The sequence below is a fragment of the Mus caroli genome, unplaced genomic scaffold (genome assembly GCF_978045245.1).
Source record: "Mus caroli unplaced genomic scaffold, Mus_caroli_1 scaffold_18, whole genome shotgun sequence".
Classification (NCBI taxonomy): domain Eukaryota; kingdom Metazoa; phylum Chordata; class Mammalia; order Rodentia; family Muridae; genus Mus; species Mus caroli.
Window position 1 is genome coordinate 86,852,243 of NW_028227273.1, and position 18,919 is coordinate 86,871,161.

The 18,919-nt window shown below is 44.1% G+C and overlaps 1 protein-coding gene and 1 long non-coding RNA gene across 2 annotated transcripts in view; one reads left to right on the forward strand and one right to left on the reverse strand.

Annotated features, from left to right (window-relative positions):
* Nucleotides 1–11,643, reverse strand: part of LOC110283775 (acetyl-CoA acetyltransferase, cytosolic-like) — a 15,370-nt gene extending 3,727 nt beyond the window's left edge. The window contains exons 1-5 of the mRNA XM_085832787.1: nt 11,332–11,643; nt 10,976–11,110; nt 6,018–6,199; nt 3,083–3,200; nt 383–526 (exon numbers count right to left, since the gene is read on the reverse strand). Of these exons, the coding sequence (XP_085688913.1) occupies nt 383–526; nt 3,083–3,200; nt 6,018–6,199; nt 10,976–11,110; nt 11,332–11,386 (634 nt within the window). The 5' untranslated portion in view covers nt 11,387–11,643. The remainder of the gene's footprint in view (nt 1–382; nt 527–3,082; nt 3,201–6,017; nt 6,200–10,975; nt 11,111–11,331) is intronic.
* Nucleotides 7,252–18,720, forward strand: LOC147000561 (uncharacterized). Its single transcript, XR_015045865.1, has 3 exons — nt 7,252–7,488; nt 17,042–17,130; nt 18,591–18,720. It is a non-coding gene; the product is annotated as an uncharacterized LOC147000561 (long non-coding RNA).
* Nucleotides 18,721–18,919: the final 199 nt, after the last annotated feature.

Sequence of the window (18,919 nt, forward strand, 5' to 3'; positions counted from 1 at the left end):
GTTCCATTTCTCATGAAACCCATGGGTACACACTACAGCTGTGGACACTTTGAAGATGACAGTTTCCCATGTGACCGTATCCTGCTGTGGTGGCAGTATTTTCCAGACAAGGATGTTGCCAGAACCCGTAATCCCAGCACTCATCAGGAAGAAGCAGGAGGATCACCCAGCAGTCGGAGCCCAGCCTGGTCCACAGTGAGCACTAGGCCATCCAAGCTACACTGCAAGACCACGTCTCAGAATGCAACACATCACAACCTGCCCTCCCCCATTCAGATGTAGAATGCCTACACCTTTACAACGGGTAAAGACCAAAATCCACCAAGCCTCCCTATCATCCTCACAGGTGTCATCCGTGCCTAACTGTGGCCTCCACACTCACCTTTTCTGGAAGACACCAGCACTGGCACAATCTCCTTGTCAAAGTGGCCAGCTTTCTGCGCATGCTCGGCCCTGTTCTGCGACAGAACTGCAACCCTGTCCTGGGCCTCTCTGCTCACTTGCCATTTTTTGGCTACGTTTTCAGCTGAGAAGAAGAAAAGGCAAAAACAGCATATTCACGAGCTGGGCTTTGGTAGCTCAGGTTACTTGCCAAGGAACTCCGGTGCAGCCAGCTTGAGGCAGTAATGCCAAAAAGCTGCTCATGAGAAATGAATTCCTAGGACTCTTCTCCTGGAGGTCTGACCCTCCAGTTTGTATCAGTTTGACAGGTGTAAAGCCTGGAAGCTGTTCTTGAGGATCAGAGTTCCATGGTAATTCCCCTCCTGGAGGTTTGGCATTTTCTCCTGAACCCATAATAATCAAATTCCCACCACATTAGTCTAATGTGCACTCTATTAAGCATTACCTTATAGTAAATGCCTTTTAAGATTGTATTCTAACATAGCTAAAGCCTTTTCCCAGTGTTCTTAGATTCCAGATAGCAACAAGGAGTTTAACCTATTCAATAACCAATTAAGTACTAGTCATTATTTCACCTATCTACATAAAGAGACTGGAATTCTCACTGAGATAGAAATTCTTATTACAGACTATATTCCGTGCCAACAGCAAATTAAGTAACTATACTGATAAATGGGAATTCTCCAGACATAGATAAGAATTAACAAGGCCTAAAAGTCCTTGACACTACTTTATTCCTGAGGCCAGGCAAGAGTTAATACCCCTCTAGCCCAATTAACTCTAAACATAGTCCTTTTGAAGTCACTCCTCTTACATCTGGAGGGATGCTGATCCCTAGTGTAAACTTTGCAGTCACTCCCTTTGCACCTGGGAAACTTCAATGTACCGTATCTGTTATGTTTTACAATTTATGATATTCGCTGTAATATAATTAGTCTAAGCTCAACCAGAAGATTACATTCAGATTCAACACCTCTCTTGTGTGTTTGTCTGTCTGTCACGTCCTAATCTTTGCCCATCTACTCTAGAGAACCGTTTTACGCAGGCACGGGACCCAGAGGGTCTGCGGCAGTTACATTTAAACAAGAATTAACTTGTACACAGCTGGGCAGTGGTGGCACACACCTTAAATCCCAGAACTTGGGAGGCAGAGGCAGGTGGATTTCTGAGTTCGAGGCTAACCTGGTCTACAGAGTGAGTTCCAGGACAGCCAGGGCTACACAGAAAAACCCTGTCTCAAATCATAACACAACAACTGTACACACCAGCAGGCTTGGAGGAGGAGAGGCCATGCTCTCAGGTAGCTCCTGTCACCCCGATGGGCCTGGGAACTGTAACCCCTCAGGAGAGACATCGTCCTTTTCTATATATGGAAGTATAAACCTCCAGAAGTCAGTATCCAGGATCAGCACTGATATTTTTGCCCCGTTTCCCTAACATTCTCTCTTAAGCATTTGAGGGAAGATGGAAATGCGATTCCCTTTACCTCTGAATTGTTATCTCACTATGTACTTCTCTTGAACACAATTTTATTTACCTATAATGGGTTGTTTAAAAAAATAATGAGGGCTGGAGAGATGGCTCAGCGGTTAAGAGCACTGACTGTTCCTCCGAAGGTCCTGAGTTCAAATCCCAGCAACACATGGTGGCTCACAGCCATCTGTAATGAAATCTGACACCCTCTTCTGGCATGTCTGAAGACAGCTACAGTGTACTTATTTATAATAATAAATCTTTGAAAAAAATAAAGTCAGGACTGGTGATATGTTTCTGCAGATAAAAATATTTGTTCCCATCCCTGGGGGTCTTGATTGCACATAGTTGGGAAACTGACTATTACAGGTTGACCTGTGACCTGTATACATGCAGTGTGATACTTGTATACCTATGCATACACAAATACAAACTTTAAAAACTTTTTTTAACAATCAGGAAATTTAACATCAATATGAATTTTTAGCTCATCTTCAAAATTTACCTATTATACTATTAGATCTTTAATTACTTAAAAAAAAAAAAAAGCCAGAAGCAGGGTACATGCACATTTATTCCAAGATTTGGGAAGTAGAGGCAGGTGGATCTCTTGAGTCCAAGGCCAGTCCAGTCTACAGAGTGAGTTCCATGACAGCCAGGCCTACACAGAGAAACCTTGTCTCAAAGAAACTAAACAAAACAGTAATTGGTCCCTGGTTCGGGACCCAGAGCTTACGTGCATGTTGCACTTCTCTTTAAATCTCTACATGTGATGTTTTGGAAGAGCAAGGGTTGTCTGTCCTGTTCTATTGCTCCTGTTTCCTCATAACTGAGGACAGTCAAGGCATGAATACACTGGCAGAGTAGAGGAGAAGCCGATCTTCTCAGGTAGTGCTGGCTTTCTTACATAAGTTGTATGTGCCAGGTTTACACGGTGGTGGTGTTTTACGAGGTTGTGGCTAGCTGGAAACTTGCTATGTATACCAGGCTAGCCAGAGCTCACTCACATGTGCCTCTGTCACTCTTATTCTAGGATATGGGTGTCTATCACCATTCCAGCTCAGGGCTCTATATTGAAAAGTTTCCATCTTTCCATTTAAAACTAATCAGCAAGTCTGGGAATTATTTCATAAAAAAATACCTTTACTTACCAGACACGGTGGCACAGACCTTAGGGCACAGCGCTTTAGAGACCTATCAACCTTACCTGTGATGCCCATGTGGTAGCTGTGAAAGGCATCTGTAAGACCATCACAGAGTATGCTGTCAGTCAGTGGCACCTCACCCATCCTGACTCCTGTTCTCAGATGAGTCAAGTGAGGAGCCTGGACACAGGAAGGAAGAACAGATTTAGGATGGTTGTCACTTGTCTCTCAGGATCCCACTCAGAGTCAGGAGGCTCTGGCTTGTACTTCCTCCTCCTTCATTACCCATCAGGCCTTCTCCCCATCCCCTGCTCTCCAGATCAGGACCTGAAACATCTTGGTGTTAGCAGACAGTTCCACCTGCCTTCTCTTAGCCATCTATTCCTCTATCACCTGGCCATTTTTGTTACTTGATCAAACCTGTCCATCCTGTATCGTAATTCCTTATGATTCTATTATATCCTTAGAGATAGACCAGTATTACCTAACAGGATGGCATAGAAACCTAACAATTCCTGTACTACTTTCAAAAAGATGTTTGGGGGGTGGGGGGCTGAATGAGTTTACATGTTCCATGGGAGTGTGTGCTAAAAAGACCAGAGGGTATTGGATGCCTTGGAGCTGGGTAATAGGCAGTTGGGAGGCACAGGACTTGGATGTTAGGACCTGAACTTGGCTCCTCTGCAAGAATGGCACAGGCTCTTCATCACTGACTTGTGTTATAGTAGTTAGTTAGGTCTCTCTGAGTTCCACATGGGTCGAACGCATGAACCTGCCCAGGAGCTATATGGATTTCCTAATAAAAGACACACACACACACACACACACACATACACACACCAGTTAATTTTAATATGCCTGACTAATTCAAAGGCTGAGCAGTTCTAATTGTCCACACAGCTAGCACACATTTTCCTCTGATACTCCTGGCTCAACCCCTTCTAAATCTATGTTTGATCTTTGCTGCCCTCTTACATGCTGGGCAGCCCCTCCCATAGGGTCACTTTCCCTTCCACATACATTTTGGATGAATTTCCTTCTGCAGCTCTAAATCTGATCCATCTCCCTCAGAGACGGATTCTAGGTTTGGGATATGGAATTAAATTCAGTTTGCCCACAGCTGTTAACGATGATTGTCTTGCGTTCTAGAAGATGCATGATTTTTGCCAGCTGCAGGTAGTTTAATTCTGTGGACTCTGAAGAGGGAATAAATGCCAGAGCCCCAAGAGGTAGGGGCCTCCTGCTCCATGCTGTTGCTGCTGTTTGTTGTGGTGGTCTGATGAGGAGATATATGAGAGATGAAGGGACGTATCCTGAAGATAAAAGTGGACTTGCCCTAAGGAACTCAATGCCCCTGGACAGCAGGAAGCAGTCAAAAGAAGTCTATGTCTCCTATCCCCTGGCCTTCTCTCTCTCCCACCTAGCAGTAGGGGGCTGGAGGGATGCTGCTACACAAAGGTTGGAAGGGGAATAGAGATATAAGAATCCAACAAGAGAGCAAAAACCTACACCACCAGAAGCTCTTTGTGCTTTGTGTGCAGATCATGTTCTGGATTATTCTGGGCTCTGGCTCCAGGTCACAATTAGAAGAACACTTTGTAGGGATGAGCTGTACCCTGAATTAATGAGCTGAGTCTAGGAACAGGAAGCTCCCAGTTCAAAGGATCCTAGCTGATTTGTTCGAGTTCAGTTGCCCTAATAATTTTAAGCTGTGGGCCAGTCTCTCTAGAAGTTCAATAACAGAATGAACTAGGGACTTCCAAACAGCAGAGCTCATGTCCCATTGTCTCTCCACAAAACAAAGCCAGCCATGCATGTGGAGCTATGCATGTGGAATTCCAGGGTAGTCCAAGATACAAAGGACCCTGCTTAAACTAGGGGCATAGGTGACACCCACCTTTGATCATAGCACTGCAGAGACAGGCAGATCTCTGAGTTTAAAAGGGAGTTCCAGGACAGCCAAAGCTCTACAGAAAAACCTTGCCTCGAACACCAAACAGACACACACACACACACACACACACACACAGGGAAAAGAAATGTAAGCAGGTAGTGCTGGTGAGATGGGTCAGTACACACAGGCATTTGCCCCCAGCCTGATGACCTGAGTTCAATCCCCATCTGGTGAGATGGAGAGAGTCTTCTCCAGGATGTCATTCTCTGACCTCCGTAAGTATGGGTGCATGTGCCGTCCCCCAGTAAAAGGGGTAATAAATGTTGTGCCCTACCACACCCCACCTGTAATTTTTTTTTTTTTAAGAAGTGGAGAATTAGTGTAGTGCATGATGGGAAACAACTCACCACGGGAAGAGATAACATGACAGCATCTCAAGTGGAAAATCTGGGAACCTCACCAGGATAGTCATGACCTTCATTGCATCATCGAATTTTCATTTGTTGATAATGAGTAGAGAGCTGGATTATCAACCTGGAGGACTCAGGGTCTTAATGACCTTGGTGTCAACTTCCTAAGAATGACACCCTCAGAAGTTATTGCCTGTGTATTATCTTTTCCCTTTCTTGTGTTCTCAAAATGAATGTGCTGTACCTGGCATGCTTATTAACTCTCTGGGTACAACGAAAAGGAGCTTCTCAAAATTTTAAGATTTTTAAGGAAGACAACTTAAAAAGTTTAGATGAGTTGGAAAATATCCAAAGATATTCTTAGCACTCTAGATGCAGAGCAGGAGAGGCAAGCATTTAAGGCTAGCCTAGGCTACATAGCAAGTCTTGGGCTAACCTCAGCTACATGATAAGCAGGAATAGCAACCAAATGATCTTGTGGGTTCATTTCAGAAAGCACTGTATGCTGCTAGAACAACAGCTTAGAGAAATTACATTCTCCTCCAGCTGCCTGGCTGATAGACGGTTCTTCACATGGGATTTCTTATCCAACCTGGAGAGCTGTGGGCATTCAGTCAGGGGTCAGGCTGAGTCATTTTCTGTGGGTTCCTCAGCAGGACCTGCCCTCTAGGTGAGCAGCACCTCTGCACTTACCTTGCTCATATTCTCCATGCCTCCAGCTACCACAATGGTGGAGTCGCCCATGGCTATGGACTGGGCTGCAAGACACACGGCTTTTAGGCCCGAGCCACAGATCATCTGGCAGCTCCATGCTGGAACCGAATAGGGGATCCCTGCACCCACACTGGCTTGTCGAGTAGGATTCTGCCCACAACCTGGAACAAGGAACACAGAAGCCTCAAAGTCTGTGGTTCTCAAGTTGTGGGCCGAGACCTCTTTGGGGGCTGCACCTCAGATATTTACATTACAATTTATAGGTTTTTTTCAGAGAGAAGCGTCCTCCTCCATAAACAGTGTTTCTGATACCGTAACACAGAACCGTAAGATCGTCTTCATCTCTCCTGAGGCCTGCTCCTTTAGCACAGCTGAAGCCATTTTGTTCCATGCCTTCCAGTCATTGACACAGAAAATAGCTTGACTCAGCAGTGTCATGCTGACCACATAACCCTGCTCTGTATGTTCTCAGACTTGTTCATCTTTCATCTCAGCCCAGCTGTGCCAGTATTCTTTGTCTCTAATTTTATTCTTGCATGTCTAATGATGGTTTTGTTTGTTCTGTATATGGCTGTTAGGTCTTTGGCCTGTTGTTAGATTTCTTTTGTTTTTAATTAATTTATTTTTATTTATATGAGTACACCGTAGCTGTCTTCTGACACACCAGAAGAAGGCATCAGATCTCATTACAGATGGTTGTGAGCCATCCTGTGGTTGCTGGGAATTGAACTCAGGACCTCTGGAAGAGCAGTCAGTGCGCTTAACCGCTGAGCCATCTCTCCAGCCTATGTTGTTGGGTTTCTTCACCCAGTTTGCTCTACTCCACTCTGAGGATGCACCACCCCTCCTAGTCCTATGCCCTTTCTCCCATCTCATCCCTTCCCTCTTCTCTTTTATACTTCCTAATTATAACCGTCTGTAGCTTTTACAGACATCTGTGGAGTATAACAGTCTCCACTTTCCCCTCTTAACTACTAGGTTTTTTTCCCCCTCTCTTTCCAAAGTCAATTTAAGGCTTAATCCTTACCCACTCTGCCTTCTCAAAGTCCACCTGAATGCTTACGTCATCCTACGCATGCTCGCCTCTCCAGGTTCATTTAACTCGTGTCCTTTATCCTTACCCACCCTACTTCCCTCCCCCCTCCTAATCTTATTAACTGGAATCCAGTACATCCCATGCTATCCCTGGTCGTTTGCTTTCCATGTTATTGACGTCAAAGTGCCACTGTTACTAATGGGCTAGTATAATAATTGCTTAATGATCCTAACGAACAGTTGTTGCCTTCCCAGGGAATACATAAAGCATCTTTTGGCTAGCATCCGGAGCTTCTGGACTGAGACATTGTTTTCTGAACTACACACTCAACACCTGGACCTCCAAATCCCCCTCGAACACTGCAAATACTTCAACTGAAAGACTAGAGCTGATTTTTAAAAAGAAAAAAAAAAGGTAAGTAAACAATGCCAGATGCCTAAATCACCAATACAGGACATAGACATAGCCCTCCAAAAGCCAACCCCTTGCTGAGGTTTGGAGTGTTGCTGTGGAGTGTAATGCTCAATTCTATACTTACCAGCGATTTCTTACATTTACAAGCTTGTGCTGCCAAACACGTTCCTTGATTTAAAACTACTGGTTAAATAAAATTGGCTACAGCCAATTACTGGAGGGATTAGAGGTGGGTGGGTTTGGAGCAACCTGGTCAGAGAAACCAGGAGGAGAAGGGGGGGAAGGAGAGGAGAGGGGAGGGGAGGGGAGGGGAGGGGAGGGGAGGAGGAAGCTGCCATGAGGGAAGATGGACATGGTCACAAGAAACAGCAAGTATCTGGGGCTCAGGGCTGGGGAAGTAGCCTGGCCAGCAGTTAGAAGAGTAGATTAGCCGGGCAGTGATGGCGCACATCTTTTATCCCAGCACTTGGGAGGGAGAGGAAGGTGGATTTCTGAGATCGAGGCCAGCCTGGTCTAGAGTGAGTTCCAGGACAGCCAGGGCTATACAGAGAAACCCTGTCTCAAAAAACCAAAAAACCACAAAAAAAAAAAAAAAAACCCAAAAAACAAAACAAAACCCACCAAAAACCAAAAAACAGAAAAAAAGAAGAGTAGATTAGAGATTACCCCCTGCCCCCAAGTAATCGTCAAAGCCGAGTAAAATAACCATAGTCCGAGTCTCATTCATTTGTAAGCTAGTCAGGGATAAGCTTGAGTTTGTTGTACTTCATAAAACAAGGTATATAGTGATAGTGAGTTAGATGACACTCCAGACATAGGAAATCATTATAATTATATTCAAGAACACAAACAAATGCTTAAGTGAAATAAGAAAGGAGATGGATGCTATTGGGAGGCAGAGACAGGCAGATTTATGAGTTCGAGGCCAGCCTGGTCTACAAAGTGAGTTCCAGGATAGCCAGGGCTACACAGAGAAACCCTGTCTCGAAAAAAACAAAACAAAAACAAAAACAAAGCAAAAGAAAGAAAGAAAGAAAGAAAGAAAGAAAGAAAGAAAGAAAGAAAGAAAAAGAAACAGGAGGCTGGTCGGTGGTGGCGCACGCCTTTAATCCCAGCACTCGGGAGGCGGAGGCAGGCGGATTTCTGAGTTCGAAGCCAGCCTGGTCTACAAAGTGAGTTCCTTGACAGCCAGGGCTACACAGAGAAACCCTGTCTCGAAAAACCAACAACAAAACAAACAAACAAACAAACAAACCAAAAAACTAGTACCAGATGACTCTTAGATTGCCAAATGATGGGATGTCTTTTGACACATGGAAAAGTTCTGAGTCACTGGTCTGGGAAGAGGGGAGGAGGGCAGTGGTGGACTACAGACAGCTGATGGTATCACAGTCAGACCTTGGATGGCCATGAGAAAGAGGTGTGGATCAACCCAGACTTTAAGCACCATGAGGACAAAGTGGATCAGAAAAGATGAGAACGCCAGGTATGATGGCGAATGCCCAAAACCCCAGCACTTGGGCAGTGGAGGCAGAAACATCAAGAACTTTAAAATGTAAGGTCATTATCCTAGCTACACATAAACTTTGGATTCTATGTCAACAACAACAACAAAATCAAATACTGGAGAGACAGCTCTCTGGGTGAGAAAGGCATTTGACACTGAGCCTGATGACCTAAATTCAATTCCTGGGACCTGTATTATGTGTGTGTGTGTGGAGGGTGGAGGGAGGGGACAGAATCAACTCCTACAAGTTGTCCTTCAACCCCCATACATGCACTGTAGCATCCCTCAAAAATAAATAAATACATAAATAAATAAATTTAAAATTTTTAACAAGAAAAATATCAAAAACAAACTCCAAGACCTAAAACAACACAAGAAACTACAGGTCAAGTAAGCACTCATATTCTCAAAATCAGCAATGACCCAGAATACAAAACTTCCTTTTTCTTAGTGCAGAGGATTAAACTCAAGCTCTGTGCATGCTGGGAAAGCTCTCTATAGTGTCAACGCCAGCCTCTCCCTCCCTCCTTCCTTCCCTTCTTTTCTTTTTTGACAAAGAGGCTGGCTAGTAGCTCAGACTGGCCTCAATTTCATAAGGCTCAGTTCTCAGACTCTAGAGTGCTGGGGCTATAGCCATGCACCTCCAGGCTGGGCAACGTGGAACTTTCTGGATGCTGAGATGATGCCACTGTAGAGTTCCTGTCAGGCAGGAATCAAAATGCATATGTATAACAGGGTTAGGTCACTGTGAAAGGCCACCTAGCCCCTTTACATGGATGCACACTATTTAGTTCAAGTACAAAATCATAAATATTTTGTATAACCTTCAGCTTATATATGTAAAGTCTATACTAAATGAAATTTCTACACAGAACTGGGTTCCAGCTGATTATATGTATCATATATGTATATATACACACACACACACACACATATATATATATATATATATATATATATATAACTTCAATTACACCTATCCAACATATACTTAAAATTTAATATACATTGAAATAAAAGTATGTTGGGGGTTGTAAATTCTGAAATAAGAACCTTTCTGCTGGGCAGTGGTGGCAAACGCCTTTAATCCCAGCACTTGGGAGACAGAGGCAGGCAGATTTTTGAGTTTGAGGCCAGCCTGGTCTACAGAGTGAGTTCCAAGACAGTCAGGGCTACACAGAGAAACTGTCTTGAATAAAGAAAAAAGAAACTTTCCAAATGTTCAGGGGCTTGAAGAGATGGCTCAGTGGTTAGGAACACTGGCTTCTCTGGGGGCCGGGGGTGGCGATTCCCATCACCCACACGGCAGCTCACAACGACAACCATCTATAAGACAATGCCTTCTTCCAGCTTCTGCTAGCACCAGGCAGGCAAGTGGTATATAGACATATATGCAGACAAAACACCCATTTTAAAAAAATACAGAATATTCAACAGGCACACGTACAAATGGTCTCAGACAGAGTAAGAGCAGAACTCGGTGTTGAATATTAACAATTTTCTCTACAGTTGATTCAAATGTGTGCTGAGGGAGCACAGGGCAGGGCAGGAGGGTGAACTCATGACCACATGCATGCTAACCACACACTTCACCACTGAGCTGTACACCCAGGCCCCAAACCAATCATCAAGATCAGTAGTCACTGGTCTCCAAGCCCAGCAGCAGGAATCGGAGGTGTGATGAAGCCTTCTTAGACTCTCCTGCCTTCCTCCGGACAGTCCCCTGGAGTGAGGAACAGCCTATCTCCTGACAAAGTGGACAAGGGTAGAGCGATACAGACCCCGTGGTCTAAGATCACTCAGGGAAAAAGGCTTGTAAAGAAGCTGTGACTTCAGCCAGAGGAAGGAGCAGGGACAGAAAGAATCCTAGCAGAGAGAACTCCAAGCAAAGCAATGTGTGGTGGTGGTGTGTGTGTGCGCACACATAAAGAAATGCTGTTTCTAGTGAACCAGATCTGTTCTGGGCTACTGAGGAGTTACCTGCTGTCAAGACATGTCCAAATATGACCTCGGACACCTCTTCTGGAGCCACCTTGGCCCTTTGTAGGACTTCTTTGATGACAGTTGTCCCCATTTCGTGGACAGGCACGGTGGACAGGGCACCATTGAAGGAGCCTACAATGGAATGGGGAAGAGGGAAGGAATCTGAACCAAGAGCACACTGAGGACCACCTAAGGGGAGGGTGGGGACTTTAAAGCAGTGTTTTGCCAAGCCCAGGGCTGCCCAAATTCAGACCACAGGGTGACAGATGAACCATCAGGCATGCAAGCAGGCAGTTGGCAGGGTTCTCTGTGCACCTGTAGGGTAGCAGGTGGGAAGCCTCCGCGACACTGACCTATGGCGGTACGGGCCGCCGAGACGATGACCACTGGGTCGGATCTTGTGTTCATCCTGTTGCTCTCCCCTGGCGTCTGCACAGCCCTGGCTGCAGCTGAAGCAAACTTTGCTAAATTCTGGCTGAGTTGGAGACTGAGCCTCTAACGGCCCTGCCCCGCCCCGCCCCGCCCCGCCTCTACTCAGCAGCTGCCGGGTTCCCCACTCCTCCTCAGCTCAGGGATGGTGGAGAACAGGGTGTGCACGGTCCAGGGGGTCTTAGAGTGTGACATAGATAAAGACCTGGGGGTTCCGGGTGTTAGAGTGGGAGCGATCGATCAGCGTTGGGGGAACTCTCAAGCTGTGGACTTTGAACGCTTGCAACACAATCCCGGAATCTTTCTCTGTATCCCTTCTCCGTCTGTTTTTGTGTATTTTTGAAACAGTGAGGGTGACTAAAAGTCTACCTCTGATGATTCAGCCGGGACTGGAATGCCCTGGCTATAATTCCCGAACAAGCCAGAAGGAACAGGATACACTGTCCGTCAGTTCTCAGGAACTTTGAGATTCCTCCAAGTGTGCCTGGGCGCTGTAAACCCTAATTCACTTAAAAGGTGTTCTTGTCTAGAGGAGAACCCCAGGGGCGGAGGATGGGAGGTGATCTGAAGATCTTATTCATTAAAGGTCCCTTAGGGCCACAGATCACTGCTGTTTAAAACACCTGCAGCCAAAGTCAGAATTTGTCTGGACTTTCTAATTACCTCTACCTTGCTAGAAATCGGTCCTCCCACAAGCGGTCCAAATAATCCACAGAATGTGGGCAAGCAAAAGTTATTTCTGGGGCTGGAGAGACGGCTCAGCGGTTAAGAGCACTGACTGTTGTTCTTCTGAAGGTCCTGAGTTCAAATCCCAGCAACCACATGGTGGCTCACAACCACCTGTAATGAGATCTGATGCCCTCTTCTGGTGTGTTCAAAGACAGCTACAGTGTACTTATGTGTAATAATAAATAAATCTTAAAAAAAAAAAAAAGGTTTTTCTGCAGAGGCCACGCAACTACTCTAAATCCTACAGGCTGGGGTGAGGCTGGATTTTCAGACAGGAAGGGCCAGTGTGCTTCACTTCAGAGCTTGGCCACACACACACACACACACACACACACACACGCACCCATGCACGCACACAAGCGCATACATACATATGTGCATAAATACATATATATATTTTTTTTTCTAAAGGAAAAAAATCTTACTATGTTGCCGCCCGCCCGCGGTCCACAACACGAACGGTTCAACTGAGAATGGCAGTTCCCTGCAAAGAGAGGTAACTAGATAGGGCGGAAGAAACAATGGAGTCAAGACAACATTCGGATCAAGACTCAATTTAATATTTCCAGACACTCAGTTTATAAAGGAAGGGGGAGGGAACCCAATTTCCCGCCAAGTAACTCAGGGTCCAGTAGCAGGACGAACACGAGTGTGCCTTCAGGCAGCAAGGTCAGGTTCCAGCAGTGGGCGTGGCAGGACGAATGAGCCGGTAGCTCCACCCTAGAGCAGGCAGGTTCCAGGCTGGGGGAAGGGAGGCCACATTTCCCCCCATTAGATAACAAAAATAAAAATAAAAAAGGGGTGGCCTGTGGCAGAAAAATTATCTATGTTCAATAGTTCTGCCTAAGTTCCTAGGGCTAAAGAAAAAACCTATTTCCGTGGGATTCCTTAACTATTCTAATGGTAAACTGTATCTGGCTAAGGCTGTAGGCTCTGACTTTATAATGCTAATTAGTGCTGAATAGGTAGCTACCTGTTTGCCTTTTAAGTAGGGCGTTGGAACCCTGGCTGAGTTTAGCTAAACAATTTTAGAATAACACTGAACTGATAATTATCCACAATTTTGGGTGACAGGCAGGGGAAACAGTGAGAAGCGATTAAGACTGGCTGGCTCCTAGTACAAGGCCAATTGGCTTTTTTATTTTTTGGGTGGGAGGCAGTGAAGGGCTTGCTCTTACAACAGCAAGGTCTCCAATCTCTCTCCCCCCTGTTAATTAAGTTTAAATAGGCAATGCTTAACAGAGGTGATCAAAAGATTTTCTCATCCGTAGATGAGTGGGCCTTTAACCTTGACTTGGGTGGACATTAACCTGATTCCTCCCGTGAGTATCGTAACAACTCACATCTGTGGCTCTTGGTATCTTTTGGGGAGGGGAGGCAGAGCCGTAAGTATTTTTAGTGTTTAGCTGGAGTCAGATACCAACCTCTTTCAAATCAGGTGTGTCGCACAGGGAACTCAGAAACGGTCAAACTGGACCTTCCCTCCGCAGTGATCTCCTGCGCCAAGCGGTACCCATACCGTATTCATATGATTATGAATCAGTATCGCAATTCTGAGTTATTGCGAGGCCTCTATGTGAGACTTGTCAACCTCAGATTTAGCAAGGCCTAGACAAGAATTATGTCAGTATTAACACCATTAATTTTGGTTAAACTAGGAGCTGAAGGTCTTTTCTCTTCATCTCTGTTATTCCCAGTAGCCTGAGGAACTAAGGACACCTTGCAGTAACAGCAAGGGTGAAAAGCCAGAGGCCAGTTAAGGGACTAAGCCTATATCTATCAAAATAAGAACTAATCTTTGTAAATATATATGAAATTTCTACTTCCCTAGCTCTCCTGGTAAATCTAAATCTTATCTTAGACTGAAAAGCCACATGCTGGGATGTCCCTGGAAGGGAGATTAGCAGAACCACCTGTTTGCTCTTAGGGGCGGGGCGGAGAACCGGAGAATGTAGATTGACCTGCTTGAGAGAAGGAAGAATACTAAACAATTAGAGTGTAGTAATGTAAATTTTCTGTTTGGAGAAGTCAAGGTACTTTATTTAGATGCAAATTGTAAAGCTAAAGTTTATCTCCGGCCTTTTGTAGGGGAATTGGCTCAGAGGAAACAGTGTTTTTTGAGAGCTTCCACTCCCAGCTCAAGAGGAATTTTAGTCCTCAAGGTGATACTTACGAGGAGAGACAGAATCTGTGTTTACCTGACGAATTAATCTCTCTGGTAGCCACCGTGCTTCATCTTCATCTCGTGAAAAAACACAAACCGAGCCTCTTCCCCAAATTAGGACTGGATCTGGACCCTTCCATTTATTAGTCAGGGGGTCCTTCCATTTTACCAATGCATAAGAATTAGAAGTAACTGGGTGCCAGTGGCGTTCCGCTGCAGACTGACCTTTAATGTCAGTTTGCAAAAAGTTTAGGACAAATAAGGTAAAGGCAAGGTGAGCCTTTGCTCTGAATTAACTTTACTAGGTAATTTAGAATATAGGAATCTCTAATAATTGAACTGAATATTAGACCAGTCTAAGATTGAGTTAGAATGGCTGGTCACACTGAAGAAGAGTGAAAAATCATTATGACTCTATTAAATGACTAATTTTACTAAGTCTGAATATACAGTCTCTGATGTACTATTGCCATAAAGTTAAAAGGCTAGAAGCTAGTCTAAACTGGAAAAATGACAAGCAAGGATGGATCTAAAACATGAATTTAATCTTTTAGTCCTTTTAATCAGGACACTGAGTTAACTTACCTGTCAGCTCAGCACACGAATTACCAATATGCTTTTATAGAGTTCTGTGGAGAGAACCTGTTTTTCCCTTTCTTAATAAGGTAGCTGTTTTAGGATTAATCTATAAGCCAATAAGTAGACCCTTTTAAGATACTAAAAAGCATTTATTAAATTTGACATTTTAATCTCAAATTTTGAAAATAAAGGTATGTTTTAAATAGTGTGCATGGAAATGCACTAAATAGTATATATGGGGATACAATTTCTCTCTTTTGTCTTTTAAGAGGTTAAAGTTTAAAATTTTACAATATCTAACCTTTTGAATTAATAACTTTTTGGACAAAACATTTTAAATATTTGGCTGTAAAGGGGCAGTGACTAATTGCACTTTCAATTATTTTTCTTAAGGAACGGTTGTAACTAGAAGGCTAGAAAAGTTATTAAGAGTCACACGTGCATAATTTATTTATTTATTAACTAGAAATATGTATAAGCAATTGTAAATTTGAGAATTAATAGTATCTGAGGGACGAACAATTTTAAGTAATTATGAGCTCAGAGATATAGCATTGACTATCAATATAAATTAAGGTTTGATTGTTCAGCATTTTAAAACACCATCTACAGCACACAACCAGATTATTTGTGCTGGAATAGGGGCAACTGTGTGTCTTAAGACTCCGCCCCACAGCAGCTAGTTGGGCCCACGTGGGCTAACGATCGGCTGGGAGGATGAGAAAAATGACTTTACAATAATGTTTTTTCTGGCCAAAGAATTGTCTTGGGCACAACTAATTTTTAATTACCAATTAACAACAATTATAAAAGCTTTCTTTATTTCCTGCAAAACCCCTTGCAGCAAACCAAAACACCAAATAACAAAAGGATACTGTCTCTGAATCTTTTGGGTGAGAGCAAGGATTTAAGGTAAACTTCCCTTGAGAAGCATTAGTTAATAAAATACTTTCCACTTAGGAAACAATATATACTGAAAGATTAAAACTTTTGGCTTCTTGTAAAGAAGCAGAAACAATAAACATTTTTCTTACATAATGTAAAGCTATATTAGCCATACATAGAGGCAAAATTTTCTAGTGATTACCAGTTTACTAGAAGCAAAAATCTTTGAATTTAAGCATTATTTTAAACATCTGAATAGATCTGTAACACTGTTAAAAAGAAACTTTCTTGAACACAGGGAAAAACTTTTTTAGGCATTGTTTGCAAAACAAAAGAAAGGGCCACAAGCCGCTCTGGGACTGCCCAGAGCCCTGTATTGACTCAAAGGTAAAATACTTTTTAATCTGAGCATTAATCTTAAATTTGCAATCAAACTGCAAGCTGCAGTCAATGGAACAATGGCAGTTTTAACCATAATTTTTAAGTTTTTTTTGTGCAAGGTTAGGATAATACCTATAACTTTGGGAAAGCAAAACCTACGTTTAAAGCAATTTATCACTGTTAAAATCAATATTAGAAGCATTACTATTATATTACGAAGTTTGGATATCAATTAATACCTATGAATACCTATTAAAGCAAGCTTTAACGCTTTAATAAAGAGGCATTGCTTTATATCTTATCTTAAATTTTACTATTTAGGATAGGAACCACATTAATCATTATCTAAACTAGAAATATCTTAAGAGACTCAGCCTCTGAAGCTTAATCTCAAACTTTAACTTGCTTCAGGGCCTCACCAACTTTTTCCCAGGTTCCACAATCTATCCTTTCTTCTTCTTTGAACCATGGACAACAGCTATCTATCTTATCTAAAAAATTTCTTACTAATTGTACTTCAAGCCTTACTCCTTTTTCCTTAAGCAACTCCTGAAAACTAAAAACAATTGCCTGATCCATGTTTTAGAACCCTTCTTTCTTCCACCTAAGCAGTTTTCTAAAAAAAACTGCGGCACACCGCCTGTCTCCGTATCTAGTTCCGATTTACGAACTGCTGACCCCAAGTAGAACCAGTGTTGGGTCAGCACTGCTTCAAACTTGCTTCGTATCCTACTGCATCCCCGCAACACTTTCAAAACTGAAATTTTTTAGGCTAGCGCTAGCATGTGTACCTGTCCGTTGCTCCGATGCTCCTCCTCCGATACGAAGATTCTTTCCTTTCTTGTGGAGCTCCACACAGCAATCGTTTCTCTTAGCATCTCTCTGCCATTCTTCAGGTCCCAGTTCTGGCGCCAACTGTTGCGGCCCGCCCGCGGTCCACAACACGAACGGTTCAACTGAGAATGGCAGTTCCCTGCAAAGAGAGGTAACTAGATAGGGCGGAAGAAACAATGGAGTCAAGACAACATTCGGATCAAGACTCAATTTAATATTTCCAGACACTCAGTTTATAAAGGAAGGGGGAGGGAACCCAATTTCCCGCCAAGTAACTCAGGGTCCAGTAGCAGGACGAACATGAGTGTGCCTTCAGGCAGCAAGGTCAGGTTCCAGCAGTGGGCGTGGCAGGACGAATGAGCCGGTAGCTCCACCCTAGAGCAGGCAGGTTCCAGGCTGGGGGAAGGGAGGCCACATTACTAGATTTATTTTATGTATATCAGTGTTCTGAGTTTTTGTTTGCCTGCATACATGTATGTGCACCATTTATGTTCCTAGTTCCCCAGGTAGGTCAGAAAAAGGAATTGGATTCCCTGGAATAGAGTTAGGATGGTTCTGAGTCACCATGCGGGGGGGGGCTGGGAACTAACTCAGGTCCCAACAATTTAACAATTTAACTCTCTCTCTCTCTCTGACATGACTTTATAATGTAGCCCTTAGCTGACCTATGTCACTATGTAGGTCAGGTTGGCCTGGAACTTAGAGATCTGCCTGCTTCTACTCCCTGAATGCTGGGATGAAAGCTGGGTGCCCCCATACCTGGCTTTAGCCTTACACTGTTATTACATAGTTGCCTAACTCAAGGCAAACTACAAGTGTATAACTTTTGAAAGCAGATGTAACCTTGGGCACACACTATTATCTGAGAAAAAAATGCTGAGCAGGAAGGGATTTTTGCCAGAAAATGTCTTATCTAATTAAAGATGGAACACCCTTGTGTTCCTGTAATGTTCCCTTTACATCTTCCTTTTGCAGACTCCCTGTGGTTATTCTCCCCACCCCTGCCCCCTCCCTCGCAGGCTGGCTGCTGAACGGACTCCCGGTGTTCTGAAAGGATAGCCATTCTGGTTTGCTTCTGCAGTTTCACGCGGTTTCCATTCCACTTCCCCCTCACTCTCTGGCCCCTCTTCAGCCCCCTTTGTGGGCTTACTCTGTCCCTTAGCCAACTTTGCAGCAGCTCTAGGGAAACGTCGGGTCCGCCCCATCCCTTCAGTAACCGCAGGTCATGCTGACAACTCTGGAATCCTTGTATTTAACTTAGTTGTCTATGAGCAGACTGGTCCTCTCTACTTAAACTCCCGAGGATTGGAGTTCAATACGCAGCACCCAGCACTGGCTTACCACCACTGGAGCAGCCATTGCCCCTGGCTTCCTCAGGTTATTCACATGGAGCCCACCCACCATTTAAATAAAAATGGGGCTAGCGAGGTGGCTCAGTACTAGTAGTTCTTGCAGGGGACTTGGGTTCAGTCCTAGCACCCACATGGTGGCTTACAAGTCCATTCCAGGGGATCTGATGCCCTCCGGTTCTCAAATGTGCATATACAAACGTGGGAACACATACACACATCAATCAATCTTGGCTTATTCCTGGTAAATTTCTTTTTGTAGAACTCCATTGCATCTTCCTGAGGCAGAGGCAGAGGCAGAACATGTTCCTGAAGTGTAGCCCTGGGCGTGAAGGACTGGCAAGACTACTTCCCATCAGACTGTAGGTGCCATGCAGCGACACATCCGGCTGTGGAGGTTAGTGCACACCATGTTGGCTGTAGTCCTCTTTGTTAGGGATGCACCACCCTGACTACAGCTGCTGGGACATCACTTGGGTAGGTACTTTCTACTCCATGATATTCTTAGGGGATTGCTGTTGTGCATTTGGCCCATCACCTGACCAGTCATGCAGGTGGGACACATGGCTTAAGTAACTGACTTTTGCAAGC